Source organism: Miscanthus floridulus, chromosome 10, assembly GCF_019320115.1.
Source record: "Miscanthus floridulus cultivar M001 chromosome 10, ASM1932011v1, whole genome shotgun sequence".
Taxonomy (NCBI): Eukaryota; Viridiplantae; Streptophyta; class Magnoliopsida; order Poales; family Poaceae; genus Miscanthus; species Miscanthus floridulus.
The window spans coordinates 2,856,154-2,872,271 of record NC_089589.1 but is presented as its reverse complement, the minus strand read 5'-3'; the positions used below and the strand labels follow the sequence as shown (position 1 = coordinate 2,872,271).

Below are 16,118 nucleotides of genomic sequence, written 5' to 3'. Positions count from 1 at the left end.
CCTAGATACCCCTCGCAGACGGCGACGAAGATGGCCGCCTGCATGATGGAATTGGGGTTGAAGTTGTGGAGCTCCACGCCATAGTAGTATGGGAGCGCCCACATGAATCAGTCCGCCGGAAGGCCGAGGCTGCGCTCGTGAAAAGACACGAAGCTCATGACATAGCCATCGTGGGGCCTCGGCTCCGGCTCGCCTGACGGAGCGATCCACTCTGGCCTGTTGGAGTCGGTAACCGGGCGGAGAAGACCGCCATCGACGAGCAACTGGAGCATCTTCACAAATACGTCGGATGGACCCCAAGGGTCCACCTCGATGACAACAATGTTGCCGGCCTTGAGTGCGGTGGAGGATTCGAATACGGCGGTGAGTCTCTCTCCCTGTCTCTCTCTCTCTCTCTCTGCCTCGCCCTTCTCCCTTCTTCTTCCCAATGCTCTCTGCTCTAGCGATGGCTCAAGGGCAGCAAAGCTGATGCAGGCAAGGTAAGGAGGGGAGGGGCGAGGCTCGTTGCGTATTTATGCAGGGTGAAGGCAAAATGGACGGGCAATGAAATCGGGGAAGTTTCCCTCAGATCCGACACAGTTAATCCCAATCCGATTTTACCGCCCACGTGCCCACCTTTTCCTCATTAATCGCGGGAACAGTTATGTTCCATCCACTGACACCACGTCGTGTCCAACCACTGCAGCGGTAGATGTCATTCCGCCTCCCCAAGAAAAATCACCTCAAAAGGCGCACCTGCTGTTGTCCAGCCGACGGGGGAAATATCCCCCCACCCGATTCCTTTCGGACGAAGGGGCTAGGCGCCGAGCCCATTACGGTCCAGGGGTTCGAAGGCTGGGCCCTCGAGAGTTTTGACAGCTGCCCCAGGGCAATAGAGTCAGGGACAGCTATGGGCGAGCCCATACGGGGCCGAGACCTAAGCAAGCGAAACGCTTGAGATGCCCAAAGTTGGATCCGAGACCGGCAGGGAAGTCTCCGAATGGGATCCCACCGTAGGGAGGCATCGAGCCACCGGGGCCCAGCGAACGGCCTCGACACCCACTAGAGAAACCCTCTGGTACTCTTGGAGTGTGTCTCTAGACTGCTAGCTGACCCCTAGCGAACGGGGCATGGGCCTCCACTAGGACTTACCCAATAACAGCTCACCGGAAGTGCCACCGCTCGCGCCCATCGAGGGTAGCCTGGCATATTCCACCCCTCCTTCTGAGTGAAAAGGAAGCGCGAGGGTCGTATAAAAAGCCAGGGGAACCCCTGACGGCCCTCTTGCTCCGTGCAGAGGCTAAGGGGCTCTTCCTGCAACCTTGTCGAGACCCAGTGACCTAGGCTCGCACTTGAGGGGCCTCGACAAAATAACCCCTCCTTCTGAGCGAAAAGGAAGCGCGAGGGTCGTACAAAAAGCCAGAGGAACTCCTGATGGCCCTCTCGCTCTGTGCAGAGGCTAAGGGGTTCTTCCTACAGATATGCCGAGACCCCGCGACCCAGGCTCACACCTGAGGGGGGCTTGGCAAACAAACCCTCACGCGCGAGGGGCGTACAAAAAGCCAGGGGAACTCCTGATCGCCCTCTCGCTCTGTGCAGAGGCTCGGGGGCTCTTCCTGCAACTTTGCTGAGACCCAGCGACCCAGGTTCGCACTCGAGGGGGCTCGGCAAATAACCCCTCTGTCCAAACGAAAAGGATGCGCGAGGGTCGAACAAAAAAGTCAAGGGGACCCCTGACCGCCCTCTCGCTCTGTGCGGAGGCTCGGGGGCTCCTCCTGCACCCAAGACAAAGACAAGCGACCCAAGCCCGCGCTGGAAGATTCGGAAAAAACACGATAAAGGGCATCGAGCCCGTTATGGTCTAGGGGTTCGAAGGCTGGGCCCCTGAGGGTTTCGACAGCCACCCCAGGGCAACAGAGTCAGGGACGACTATGGGCGAGCCCATGTATGGCCAAGGCCCGAGCAAACGATCGCTCGGGACATCCTAAGTCGTGTCCGAGACCGGCAGGGAGGTCTCCGAATGGGATCCCACCGTAGGGAGGCACCGAGCCACCAGGGCCCAGCGAACGGCCCCGGCACCCACTAGAGAAACCCTCTGGTACTCTTGGAGTGTGTCTCTGGACCGCTAGCCGATCCCTAGCGAATGGGGCACGGGCCTCCACTCGGACTTACACGATAACAGCTCACCGGAAGTGTCACCGCTCGCGCCCACCGAGGGTAGCTTGGCATATTCCACCCCTCCTTCCGAGCGAAAAGGAAGCACGAGGGTCGCACAAAAAGTCAGGGGAGCTCCTGATCGCCCTCTCGCTCCGTGCAGAGGCTTGGGGGCTCTTCCTGTGACCTTGCCAAAATCCCGCGACCCAAACTCGCACTTGTGGGCTCGGCAAATACGATAAAATCTCTCGCTCAACGTGAGAAAAAGACCCTGGAGAAATGAATCCACTCTCCCAGGGCCTTGGGGACTACACCCGGTGGGTGCGCTCGCGTGCACCCACTGAGGCATCGAAGTGCGAAACACCATTCTGCCAGGAGCTACCGCAAGTCGAGCCTCGTCAAAACCTCAAGGAGAGCGCTCACGCTCTCCTTGAGGCTCGGGGGCTACTGTCGGGTACCATAAAACGGGGTACCCCGAGCGTATGTCAAAAGAACCACTTAAACCCCCATAAAAAACAAAGCCAAAAGGTAAGCCATTGGTTAACCCTCGGCCTCGTCCGAGCCCACTCGCTCTCCGCCTCGCCTTTGGCCTCGCATGGGAGGTCTCAATGGCCTACCAAATCTCCGCCTTGCGCGAGGCCTCGCACGGGAGGCCTCGATGGGGAACCGATTCTCTGTCTCGCCCGAGGCCACACGCGTAAAGCCTCGAATGAAGATTCTCCGTATCGCTCGAGGCCGGCTCAGCAATAACCCATCGCTTCTGCCTCGACCAGTCCCCCCGACCAGGCGTCACGTCCCATTAACGTGCCAACTACTCCCGCAATATCAGCCGTACGGCGGCTCGACACTGTGGAACGGCCGATGAAACGGGAGGTCACATTGACGCCATACCGTCCAGGACAGGACGGGGTAGGGGTTACCGGCCACTGTGCTCTGGTGCTGTGCCCACGATCAGCGCCTGCACTACACTGTGCCACCTAACCCCTGCCCCAGGAACAACGCGGCATGGGGAGTCAAGTCCGGGTTACCATAGCCTCGGAATCAGCGTACGAGCCCAACCGCTCCCTCCAAGCCTCGGCAATCTACTTCAGGGTCTCAACAACCTCGGGATTCATGTCTGCCGAGCCTCCCACGATGGCTCGGCCTCGGCACCAACTGAGCCTCGGCTTCTCACGCAGTCAGCACACAGTGACCGGCACGTCGACCGCCACGACCCCGCTTCAAGATAACACTGGAGCTCCCACGACGCACAGGATCGGATGTGACCAGCGTGTCGCCCCAGTACTTCAAGGACGGGACCACTCCGTTGACCACGCCGCCACAGGAACAGGCTACAGGGCTCGGACATGCCGCCTCCGTTCGCATGATGCCTTGTAGCTAGCGTATGCATCACCCTTGTCCCCCCTTCAACTATAAAAGAGAGGGACCAGGGCCGTTTCAGGGGGATCAGACGCTTACGATTAGGCCTACGCCCACACGGACGAACACACAAGCTCCCCCACGGCTTGAGATCAACATCTCAAGCAATCCACGCCGCTCCACCTAGAGACCTGGGACTAGCTCCTTCTCTCGCCCTGCTTGTAACCCCCTACTACGAGCATTTCGGTGCAAGGAATACAAGATCGATCTCTCAAACTGGACGTAGGGTACCCATTACCCGAACCAGTATAAACCTTGTGTCTCTTTGCATCACCATCCGGGATTGGGAACACGCAGTACAAATTTACTAGTTGGTTGAGGGCTCGCCGGTCCAAAACACCGACAACTGTTCTTGCTTATAATCCACGATCGTTTACGACCAAGCGAACAGACTACAAGCTTTTAGTTGATGTAGCATCAGCCAAAGAAAGATGGTATATCGGTCATTTCATGCTCTCTAGCTACAGACAAGATATTGGTAGAAAGGCGCTTCGCACACACCTTGCTGATCCTTTGCCACGGTGATCACTGCCACCAAGACATGCTTATAAAATATACTTATTGTAGTTCTAACTCTTTCAGTGTGTGCTGTGAAAGGTATCAATGTATTTCAAATGAGATTAGTGTTAATTAATATATCTAACTCTATGTATCGTTGATTTTTAGTGAATCTTAAACATACCACATTTATGCTTTGTTAGCGATGCATATATTGGTCCCGTTCGGCTTACCTTAAATCTGACTTGTTCGGCTTCTTTTTTTTAGCCGGAACAGTGTTTTTCTCTCACAACATTTCAGCCAGAACAATATTTTTCAGCCACTTTCAGCCAAGTTTCAACGAGCCGAACGGGGCCATTATCTTTTGAATGTTTGATTTGTACTATCAAAAATCGCTGTAGCGTTAGCACGGGCAATATACTAGTATACTGTAATAGCACACTCACCCCCACTCGCCTCATCTCAAAAATCTTTGATTCATGCATGGTCAATGTGTGGTCAAATGTCATTGCTGCCGCTGCAACAACAGCGACAATAAAAATGGGTGTTTGTTTTCTTCTTTGACAAAAGTTTAGCCCCGTGAATCTTTGAATACCAATTAAGAGTATTAAACATAGAATAATTAGAAAACTAATTACACATATTGTGGCTAATTTGCCAGACGAATTTATTAAGTCTAATTAGTCCATGATTTGACAATGTGGCACTACAATAACATTTACCAATGATAGATTAATTATGCTTAATATATTCGTCTCGCTAATTAGTCTACTCCTGTCTAATTAGTTTTATAATTAGCTCATGTTTAGTACTTCTAGTTAGCATCCGAACATCCGATGTGACACGAAACCCCTGGATCCAAGCACCCCCTAAACAATCAAACATGCATGCCATGGTTCATCAGAGCAGCAGCGAGGACTAATTAATACTTCCTCCGTTCCAAAATAAGTGTCGCTACAATATTCGTTCCGGTCAAACTATGTTATGTTCAACTACATTATAGAAAAAAATATTAGCAACATTTACATCTTCAAATTAGTTTATTATGAAAATAGATTCAACAATCTATCAACGATACTAATTATATATTATAAATATTATTTTTCCGTATTGTTGGTCAAAATTAAAAGCTTATTTTTAGGAGGAAGTAATAATCAGCCTGCATCATCTGCCTCAGTGCCACAGCAAAGTTCACTCTGAAGAAGAACAGCGTGACACTGACAGTTTGTTTGGCAGATAAGCCATAACTAAAAGTATTATTAACTAATTTATTATAAAAAAATATTATTACTAAAAAAAATTATGACTTATAAAGCAAACCGAGGCAATAGAGTTCGTACTAGCTCCACGACGATTGTGACCCTGCTTTATAAAACCCTGCAATCCAATCTCCAAATTCCACCGTGCAATGCGATTGTCCGTGACCTAATAAATCCCCAAATCCCCACTTCCCGTTCTCGATGGAGCTGGGCGGCGGCAGCGAGTGCGCCGCCAAGCGCCAGGGGCTCTCCTCCTCCGATACCGCCGCCGCCGCCGCAGGCGAGGACCGGCTCAGCGCGCTCCACGACGACGTCCTCGTCCTCGTCCTCCTCAAGCTCACCACCCGCGCCGCCGCCCGGACCAGCGTCCTCTCCCACCGCTGGCGCCGCATCTGGGCTCTCCTCCCGGTGCTCAGATTCACTTCGCCCCCCGAGCCCCACCGGTTGCGCCACGCCCTCGACGACCACAAGGTGCTCCTCCGCGACTTCCTCGTCCGGGCCGACGGCGCCACCGCCGAGTCTCTAGCGGTCTGGCTCCCCGCCGCCGCGCGGCGCGTCTCCGGCGACCTGACCCTTAAAACCTACGGTCCGGTGGAAGATGCGGGGGAGGGAGGCGCTTTTGAGTTCCCCTGCTTTGAGAAGGCCACCACGATCTCCTTCTTCTTGGGTTTTCAGGGCCTCGCCGTGCCTCTCACCGGCGTCTTCACTCGCCTCACCGGGCTCCACCTGAGCCGCGTCTGGTTCCACGGCCCAGGCGAGCTAGGAGACGCCGTGTCCTCGCCGCGGTGCCCGTGCTTGCAGAGGCTCACCGTCGAGGATGCCCGTGGGCTGAGGGATCTCGCCATACATTCGGAGTCTATGCTGTTGATGGAACTCAGGGGCTTGCAGGTCTTGTCTCGGCTCACCGTTGTGGCGCCGGCGCTCGAGGAGTTAACTGTGGCATCTTGTTTTCTCAAGAGTCCACCAATCGCCAACATTTCGACCCCTCTGCTCACGAAACTTGATTGGATTGATGAATATGACCCGAGCTCTGTCCACCTTGGCAAGATGGCACATCTTCAATGGCTGGGAACTGGCTTTTATCTTGTTTATGGAAATGGTGGTTTCTTGCACAATCAGTCTTGTATGAGCCTCTTGCTGCGCTTTGAGGGCATCAAAAGTCTTTGTCTAACGCTGGCGTATCTACGGGTGAGTTCTCACTTCTATTATCTGGAACCATTATGCCATCGTAGTACCATATACCATGCTAGTGTATTAATCCAAGATTCCTATGTGACACGCTGACTAAGAATGGTCCTCCGCTACCACAGAATTAAAGTTTGCTCAATGCCCTTTTTTTGTAAACAAAAATTTAACTCCTAAGGCTCGAGTAGACATATAAAAGCAAGGAAATAAAGTACTTCAGGCATATTACTTATGAGTCTTTGTTTAGGATAAAATAAGTTGGCTTGTGCAATGAACCAAATGGCTTACTTAAAGAATGTTTCATTTCCACTATTTTGACTTTTTGTCAAATTGTCTAGATGATGCCATGATGGTGATATCAGGAAACCATCATTGGTTTTAAGGCGGTAAGGCGAGGTGCGGCACTCCACCCCCTTCCAGACGCCTAGGCGGGTTAGGCGCATGGCGAGGCGACGCCGTACACAAATAACAGAAAGGAGCAGAGTAGAGCACGAGTACAAGAAGCAGAGCAGAGAAAGAAGGGGGAGGAAAAGCAGAGCCGCAGTGGAAAGAGGGATGGAGGATTGGAGGAAGAACAGAGGAAGGAGAGGCCAAGAGGGGAGAGCATACCCGCAGAGTGGAGCCGGTGATGGAGGAGGCGGCGGAGAAGTCCTGGAGACGGTCGCAGATGGGGCGGGAGTCGCGGCAGGATTCACGGCCACGGATGGGGCGAGAGTCTCGGTCGTGGACGGGGCGGAAGTCGCGGACGCTTATGGGACGTGGGTCGCGGACTCAGGGTCGCAGGCGCCGCCGGCCCGCCGCTCGATTTCAGGTGAGCCGACGCGCTCCTCTCTCCCTCTCGCCTCCCTTTCCCTCCCTCGATTGGCGCGAGTCAGATGGATGCGTCTTTGGCGGGAGGCATGCGCGTGCTGCTCCCTCTTTCCTGCGCGCTCGCGCCTCTGTTTTCTGCGCGCACGCAACGCTCCGCTCTTTCCCCCGCGCGCGCAACGCGCTGCGTTTTCCCCGCGCGCGCAATCCCAGGCTTCCCGCCTCCGCGCGCGGTTTTCCTCCTGCGCTCGCGCGCGCGCGGCGTTCGCCTAGAGCAAGTCGACGCCATGGCGACAACTTGGGGTGCAAGGCGACGCCATACGCGAGGATGCCGTGGCGAGCCCGACGCCATGGTTCAAAGAACGCCCGGACGACAAGGCGTCGCCTTAAAAACTATGGTCATCGCATGTTTTGGTTTGCTTAGGACCTCAGGTCCCTCCAACATTGCTAATACTATTTTCCATTATATATATGCAAGAAACATGAGAGCCAAAGTATTTTCTAGAGAACAAGTAGTCCAGTCTTTTAAGCAGCTCACAATGGCCATGCTTTGTGTAAGAAACCCAGAATGAACTTGTTAGCTTATAGCTTCAGCTTCGTCTATGCTCACAACAATGGTCAGCTAGCAACAATCACTGAAACAGCTTTAGGTTTCAAGTTTCATTCCCCTTCTAACTGTCACATATGAACCCTTTTGTATTACTTCCTATGAAAACACAGGGTATAGAGAACTATGACTACATGATGGAAGACATGGCAGTGCTCCCAGACATTACATTTTTGCGCCTAATGGTAATGGCATATGGACATGCCTTTGAGGCCAGCGCATTCCATGTTCTCAGATTGTGTACTGGTATAAGAAGGTTGATGCTGCTGTTTTTGTCAGAGGTAAACCTATTCTTTGTTTACCTAATACTCTGTCTAGACACAGAAAAAAAGGTAGCGTTTTGGTCCCTAAAAGGCATTTTTGATTGATTAATTTCTGTCAAAGTATGTATCGAAAGCCAAATTAATTTAAAGCATTATGAATCTATTTTTTCAAGGTAGATCAATGCGTGCTGTTTTTATGAAAAAAATACGTTTGTATTTAGTTAGACATGGTCCCTAGGTAAACACAACACATTTTCTTACTGGAGTAAGTATTTAAGTTTCCAGAGAAGTAATGGGAAGAAATATGCATTTGTATTTTTTTTGTCAGATGTATGGTTTATTTGATATCCCAATGATATCACTTTACTCTGTAGATTTAAGTGTTGGTATACTATTTTGGCTGTAAATAGTTGCTCTCTTTCTAGTTATTGTTAGCCTGTTTGAAATATACGGTTCTGGACTTCTGGTGAGTCGTTGGATGACACTAAAGCAGATCAACCTTGGTAATAATGTATATAAGAGGTACAAAATAATATGGCAGTGAAAAGAAAGTTGAAGGAGTAATTAGCCTAAGTAATTTTATTTTTTAAAAGAAAAATATAAAGGCTATGCAGGTCCATTCAGAGCCTATGCACTAAGATTGATTCAAAATCTCCTTAATTTTGGGCAGTTAATAATAGCATTATTCTGTTATTACATGGAATTCTATGTGATTTTATAAACATAAATTATGCTATGTGCTATCTTTTGTCTTAGCGGAAAATTATATTGCTGCAACTAGTTACTAGGCTGAATTATTTTTTAGTTGATATCAACACATTGGCACACCTCGAAAGTGTTCAGGAATCTGATAATTTACTCTCATTTTTGTCATTCAATCATCAATTAATTTTATTAAGTTGATACTTCCTGGTGTCAGGCCGAAACTGTATGCACATCCGATTGCAAATGCCTTCAGCTAATAGAGTGGGAAACAGAGGAACTCTTGTTGAATCACCTTGAAGAAGTAGAAATCTTTGAATGGCGAGGAACTAAACATGAAGTTGCTTTTGTGAAACGACTTTTTGATTGGGGGACAATGATTAAAGAGATGACAGTAAATTTCTGTCATTCAATCTCTGAAGTCAAGGCCAAGGAGCTGTACCAATCATTTCAGAGTTTCTCTAGGCCAGGAGTATGCATGAAATTTTACCGATGTCAGATTCGCTCCGAGAAGTCTAGTAAGGTGTTATATGCACCTAAGGACTAGCACACCAAGTTGTCACTTTAGGCACTTTTTTATGCTTTATTTATGTGTTTCTTCTTGTTATGAACCGTTGAACCGTACTGTATGAGAGCAGCAACATGCTAGCAGATCTTAAAGACAAATGTTGAGATCCAATATATTTTGTATTTTGTTTATGAAAGTTGAAGCCTTGTTTTTTTTTCTTCATAAGCTGTATTTAAGTGCCCAATAGGCACGCCCTGCTTGCTAGCCAGTGTTAACAAGCTGATGGTAGCTAGTTATAGATTAGAACACGGATAGATATATCCCGTAACTGTAAAAGTGCAAAATTTGACATGTTCTGCACACAGAGTCACAGACAAGTCGGCCGGCCAGCCTGTGGCATATGGTTAAAAAAGAATAATCAATAATAATGCAGATAAAATAAGATTATTAGGCTTGTTTAGTTCGTCTCTAAAAATTTACACCCTATTCTATTAAATGTTTAGACACATGCATAGAGTTAATAAATTCGTCTCGTAGTTTACTGACAGATTCTGTAATTTATTTTTTTATTAGTATCCGAACATCCTACGTGACACCCGATGTGATACCATAAAACTTTACACCCTGAAACTAAACAAAGCCTTACTCTAGAAAACTTTGTGCGCGGCACCCATCTCTTTGCTGACCAGTAGTGATTTTGTGTGGAGTCTAGGAGCGTTGGAATTTGATGGAGCAACAGTAAAAAAGAATTGTAAATCTCTCGTCCTCTCTAGAACACAGATGAAACAGGCTGGAGTGTGGTTCGTGAGTCCATCCATGGGACGCGTCCGATTGAGGTGTCGGATCACTGGTGCTATCCAAAGAATGGATTAGTACATGGCCGAGATGGATGGAGTTAAAGACGTGTTCATGGGACGGTTCCGATACTCCGATTGAGCTAAAGACATGGTGATTTGAGTTGCCAGTTTTTATGGTGCAAAATTGGTGTTGGAAAAGATTATTAGTACTACTTGCGTCTTGTTAAAGTTAACTCGCCTTTCAGCCTGCTTGGCTGCACTTAACAGCGCTGCCGCTGCAGCCGAGTTGAACTTTCTGCTAGTAGTACAATGAAGACTACCTGCTCGGCTGCAGCTGCGTGGAGGGAGAGTGGAAAACAGAGGTGCAGAGCTACGCTAGACACCAGGCTGAACATGCAGGGCACGCAACAGAGGGTAGAGACTAGTAGTACTCCGTACTTTGGAAATAGCACACTCACCTCATCTCAAAATTAAATCTTCGATTCATGCATGGTCAATGTCCGGTCAAATGTCCTCGTATAGCAGATGACCGAGGCCACTGCTGCTGCTGCTGCTGCTGCAACAGCAATAAACAACATCATGCGTGCCAGAGAAGCAGGAAGGACTAATTAAGCAGGGGCGGATCCAAAGGGCCAGCCGGGGGCTGTAGTATCTGATTTCTTCATTAGATCATGATTACTTAGCTCCAAATCATTATTAATCTCTAGTCCTATTCCTAAATCTTCATCCTTTGTTCCCATCATGCATCCGCCACTGTAATTAAGTAATAATCAGAAGCAGGCATCATCTGCCAGTGCCACGGCAAAGCTCAGTCTGAAGAACAACAGTGACACTGACACGGTTGGATCGGAGTTTATGGGCCTGTTCGCTGGTTGGGGCTGGTGCTGGTTTGGGCTGGCTGGTGCTGGTTTTTTGTGAGAGGAAAACACTGTTGACTGGTTGGTTTGGGCTGGCTGAAACCAACAAGCGAACAGGCTTATATCTGCAACAGGCATGACGACACAGAAGTCAAATTACCAGTACGACTACTGTACTAGGTACGTACATGTAAATACCTTGGCTTTGTCTTTCTTTACATGGTAAAATCTCTTCGACTCTTTCAGAAAGGATAGAGAGCAGAAGAACGTGATAAAGATGAGAAACGCACAGTGCAAGTAGCTAGCTCTAGTTACTGCTGCTGCTGCTCAACTTTTGCTCTTGCTGAGACGAGAAACCATTCGCGCATGGCCTGGTACCTGGGCCGCAGCTTCTCCAGCGGCGGCAGATGACCCCTGACGGCCGGCGAGCTGAGGAACCTCCCCATCCACGCAGCCAGGGACGGCATCTTCTCCCCCGTGACCATCTTCACGCCGCAGCCGCCGCCGGTGACGATCTCCTCGTAGATCGGAATTGTTGGAGTTGTTCCAAATTCACTCCAAGATATAGGCCATGCTTCTGACGGAGCGAAGCGGAGGCCCGTCGCCGGAGGCTTGGGCCGGAGCGTAGCGGAGTCTGAAGCTGGCCCATCAAGTTTTTGGATGCACTGCTTATGCTCATGTTGATAATGGAAAATTAGAGCCTAGAGCTGTTAAGTGTCTTTTCCTTGGTTATAGTTCGGGAGTCAAAGGCTATAAATTATGGAATCCTGAAACAGGAAAGACTTTTATGAGCAGGAGTGTTGTTTTCAATGAATCTGTGATGTTTACTGACAGTTTGCCCTCAGATCATGTTCCAGAAAAAGAGCTGCAGCGTATGCGCATGCAGGTGGAGCATGTTGATGATGATACAGGTGTGCAGGTGGAGCCTGTTGATGAGCATGGTGACCATGATAATGATGTTGCTGAGTATGATGCTCATGATGATGTTCAGCAAACTCCTCCTATTTTGCAGTTAGAGGAGGATTTACCTATTGCTCAACGCAAGTCAAAAAGGACAATTGCACCTCCTAAACGTCTTATTGAAGAGTGTAATTTGTCTTACTATGCTTTGAGTTGTGCTGAACAGGTGGAGAATGTTCATGAGCCAGCAACCTATAAAGAAGCTATTCGTTGTGGTGATACTGAGAATTGGATTTCAGCTATGCATGAGGAGATGCAGTCTCTTGAGAAGAACAGTACATGGGAGATTGTACCTTTGCCTAAAAATAAGAAGACCATCAGCTGCAAATGGATCTTCAAGAGAAAGGAGGGTTTATCTCCAAGCGAGCCTCCAAAATATAAGGCAAGGTTAGTTGCTAAAGGCTACAGTCAAATTCCGGGTGTTGACTACAATGATGTGTTCTCTCCAGTGGTAAAACACAGTTCAATTCGTACTTTCCTTAGTATTGTTGCTTCACATGATCTTGAGCTTGAGCAGTTAGATGTGAAGACTGCGTTTTTGCATGGAGAGCTTGAGGAGGACATATACATGGACCAACCAGAAGGGTTCATAGTGCCTGGCAAGGAAAAATATGTGTGCAAGTTGAAGAGATCCTTGTATGGTTTGAAACAGTCCCCTCGTCAGTGGAATAAGAGGTTTGATTCATTTATGTTAGCACACAGTTTTAAAAGATCTAAGTATGATAGCTGTGTTTACATCAAGCATGTTAATGGATCACCTATATATTTGCTGTTATATGTTGATGATATGCTGATTGCTGCCAAGAGTAAGATTGAAATCACTAAGTTAAAGAAGCTATTGAGTAGTGAGTTTGATATGAAAGACCTTGGTAGTGCTAAGAAAATTCTTGGTATGGAAATTAGTAGAGACAGAAAATCTGGTTTGCTATTTCTTAGTCAACAAAATTATATCAAGAAAGTTCTTCAGCGTTTCAATATGCAAAATGCTAAGGCTGTTAGTACCCCTATTGCACCTCACTTTAAGTTGTCAGCTGCTCAGTGTCCTAGTACAGATGCAGAGATTGAATACATGTCAAGGGTTCCTTATTCTAGTGCTGTTGGGTCTTTGATGTATGCCATGGTTTGCTCTCGTCCAGATTTGTCATATGCTATGAGTCTTGTTAGTAGATATATGTCTAATCCTGGCAAAGAACATTGGAGGGCAGTTCAGTGGATTTTCAGGTACCTCAGAGGCACAGCAGATTCCTGTTTAAAGTTTGGAAGAACTGATAAGGGTCTTATTGGCTATGTGGATTCTGATTATGCTGCTGATCTGGACAGGCGAAGATCACTTACAGGTTATGTGTTTACTGTTGGCAGTTGTGCTGTGAGTTGGAGGGCTACTTTACAGTCAGTTGTTGCTTTGTCTACTACTGAAGCAGAATATATGGCTATTTGTGAAGCGTGCAAAGAATTAATTTGGCTGAAAGGTTTGTACGCTGAGCTTTGTGGAGTTGAATCTTGCATAAGTTTGCACTGTGACAGTCAAAGTGCAATTTACCTCACTAAAGATCAGATGTTCCATGAGAGAACTAAGCACATAGATATCAAGTATCATTTTGTGCGTGATGTGATTGAAGAAGGTAAGCTGAAGGTATGCAAGATTAGTACTCATGATAATCCTGCTGATATGATGACAAAGCCTATTCCTGTTGCTAAGTTTGAGCTGTGCTCAAGCTTAGTTGGTTTAATTGGATAGTCCAAGAGACTATTGTTGGCACCAGTGGTTTTCTATCTTTGTTATGTTCAGGATGAAGGGTTGATTTATGATACAAGATGAATTTGTCTCAAGGTGGAGTTTGTTGGAGTTGTTCCAAATTCACTCCAAGATATAGGCCATGCTTCTGACGGAGCGAAGCGGAGGCCCGTCGCCGGAGGCTTGGGCCGGAGCGTAGCGGAGTCTGAAGCTGGCCCAGCAGGTCTCGCCCCTGTGCTCGGGGGGTGCGGGGGACGGAGCCCCCCGCGGTACGGTACGGTATATACACCCTTGCTAGGGTTTTGTGGAGACTTGATTCTCTTGTAAGCCGCCATAGGCGTGTAACCCAAAACTCTTGAGATAGTGAGATTGTTGCTGGCTGGTGCCCGTGGTTTTTCCCCTTCACATCGGAGGGGTTTTCCACGTTAAATCGTGTGTCTCCTCTGTGGCTTGATTCTTTACTTCATATTCCTATACGTCGTCCATAACAGGAATCACGTACGCCAGCGGGCCGAGCGACAGGTCCACGAACCCGACCTTCTCCCCGCCGAAGAACGGTTTCCCGGAGACGGCGAGCTCCTTCTCCAGGACCAGCAGCTGCTCTACGGCAGCTTCGTACGCTGCCTCCTGCTCCTCCCCCTCCGTCGTGAACCACCTCCAAATCGGTGGCGAGAGCTATACATGAGCCATGAGGTACATATGTACAAGTTAGAACTCAAACTGATGAACACAGAGCTGCATGCAGATAATGGATTCTTCTTCTTCCTGATCAGTCCTGACCTTGTCCTGCTGGAACCTGGCCCAGAAACGGGCCATGGCGCGCTGGTAGGGGTCCCGAGGGAGGATGGGGTCGCCGCGGTGGCTCCAGGCGTCGTCGATGAACTCGAGGATGACCTGCGACTCGGCGATGGGCCTGCCATGGTAGACCAGCACGGGGACCTTCTTGTGCACGGGGTTGTACGCCAGCAGTTCGGCGCTCTTGCCCTGGAGATCCTCCTCCACGTACTCGTACTCGACGCCCTTCATCGCTAGCGCCCATTTCACCCGGAGGACGTAGGGGCTTGCCCAGAAGCCGAGCAGCTTCACCTTCTTCTTCTCGCTCTCTGCTGCTTGTTGCTCGAGATGATGATTCATGGTGCCGTGGTGGTGTGGTGCTTACTGAACTACTGATATGAATACGATGAGCTCATCTCAGTTGGTTTAATCTGTTATTATCTTCGTTTTTATTTGTGTATATATAAGCTACTATTTCTTTAATTTAGTTTCATGTGGTGGGGAGTGATTTCAATGGTTAGTCAGCTTTGGCGGCTTTGTTTGCCATGGAATAGTCTGCATATATAACAGTGACACAGAGTATGTCGTTGTCTCATTATGCACATGACTTTTCTCTTCAGTAATTGGTATAGGTTTTGCATTGCACATTATATTGACCACGTACGTGTCTGACCACAGCTAGCATAGCTCTTTTTTCAGCCATACAAACGCCAGTAATCAGTTAGGGGCTGTTTGGATGGTGGTGTGGCTGAGGTGCCTGATCTAGGCAAGGCTCTTAGGCGTTATGTGCTGTATGTATATTGTTATAATTGGCCGAAAAATGGGCTGAAAGCAGTCTAACAAATGGGATGCCTATATGGGCTGTATGTGCTATATGTCTATGTTGTATGTGTCGTTGTTATACTTGGCTGAAAAATAGGCTGAGAAATACGATGAAAGCATACTAAAAAATGGGCCTTTTGGTCCGTTAATAAATGGGCTGAGATGTTGATGTAATCATTTGTTAAGACTAGCGGTCTCAAACAGTGTGGAGGAGATAGAGGCCTCCGCCCGCCAAGCGTTGCCCTCAGGCGGAGGCTCAGGGAATAGGCACGACATGTGGGCGTGTAGGAAAATGGCACGCAAAACTAAGGTTTCATTAATTCAACCTCCAACCTCATGTACTGTTACAAGTGTTCCCTATTTATATGACTCAACTACCTCTTGACATAATTTATTACAATGCCCCTCAACTGCTACAGTACATTCCTGGAATATTCCGCCACCAGTCTCTCGTTTGCGGGGCAATCTTGCCACACCGTCTTCAAGTAATGGGCCTCCATAAGCGGCCGGCCCACCGTGCCTCGGTCTTCGGCCCAGAGGCCTGGGTTCCCGACGCTGGCCTCCGTCTTTAGGGGCGCGCAGCTGCCTACGCGAGTCTCCGCCGGTCCGGTCGGAAACCTCATCCGTAGGTCTCCGCCCGGCCGCGCGGGGGCCATGCTGGCACGCTCGCGCGGACCACGGGCGCCTGCGCTTAGGTACCTGCACACACTTAGGCAAGGTTGTTTATTTGATTAGTTCGGGGGTAGGGCGGCCTCCGCCTTTATCGCCGGAGACACCCGTCAGCCGAAGCGG

The 16,118-nt window shown here is 49.0% G+C and overlaps 2 protein-coding genes across 2 annotated transcripts; one reads left to right on the top strand and one right to left on the bottom strand.

Annotated features, from left to right (window-relative positions):
- Nucleotides 1-5,453: 5,453 nt before the first annotated feature.
- LOC136487499 (putative F-box/FBD/LRR-repeat protein At4g03220) lies at nt 5,454-9,596 on the top strand. Its single transcript, XM_066484621.1, has 3 exons — nt 5,454-6,497; nt 8,022-8,189; nt 9,091-9,596. The coding sequence occupies exons 1-3, from the start codon at nt 5,511-5,513 to the stop codon at nt 9,418-9,420; spliced, it is 1,485 nt and encodes a 494-aa protein (XP_066340718.1). The 5' UTR covers nt 5,454-5,510; the 3' UTR covers nt 9,421-9,596.
- A 1,580-nt stretch (nt 9,597-11,176) lies between these two features.
- LOC136487524 (glutathione transferase GST 23-like) lies at nt 11,177-15,255 on the bottom strand. Its single transcript, XM_066484641.1, has 3 exons — nt 14,511-15,255; nt 14,208-14,405; nt 11,177-11,550 (listed from the first exon to the last, which is right to left on the bottom strand). The coding sequence occupies exons 1-3, from the start codon at nt 14,862-14,864 to the stop codon at nt 11,347-11,349; spliced, it is 756 nt and encodes a 251-aa protein (XP_066340738.1). The 5' UTR covers nt 14,865-15,255; the 3' UTR covers nt 11,177-11,346.
- Nucleotides 15,256-16,118: the final 863 nt, after the last annotated feature.

What these genes read in the sequence shown, in the direction of transcription:
- LOC136487499 (XM_066484621.1), top strand. Translation starts at nt 5,511, where the DNA reads ATGGAGCTGGGCGGCGGCAGCGAGTGCGCCGCCAAGCGCCAGGGGCTC. An exon ending in TAACGCTGGCGTATCTACGG is followed by an intron (nt 6,498 to 8,021) that starts GTGAGTTCTCAC and finishes ATGAAAACACAG; the next exon opens with GGTATAGAGAACTATGACTA. An exon ending in TGCTGCTGTTTTTGTCAGAG is followed by an intron (nt 8,190 to 9,090) that starts GTAAACCTATTC and finishes TCCTGGTGTCAG; the next exon opens with GCCGAAACTGTATGCACATC.
- LOC136487524 (XM_066484641.1), bottom strand. Translation starts at nt 14,864, where the DNA reads ATGAATCATCATCTCGAGCAACAAGCAGCAGAGAGCGAGAAGAAGAAG. An exon ending in CCAGGTTCCAGCAGGACAAG is followed by an intron (nt 14,406 to 14,510) that starts GTCAGGACTGAT and finishes GCTCATGTATAG; the next exon opens with CTCTCGCCACCGATTTGGAG. An exon ending in TGATTCCTGTTATGGACGAC is followed by an intron (nt 11,551 to 14,207) that starts GTATAGGAATAT and finishes ATCTACGAGGAG; the next exon opens with ATCGTCACCGGCGGCGGCTG.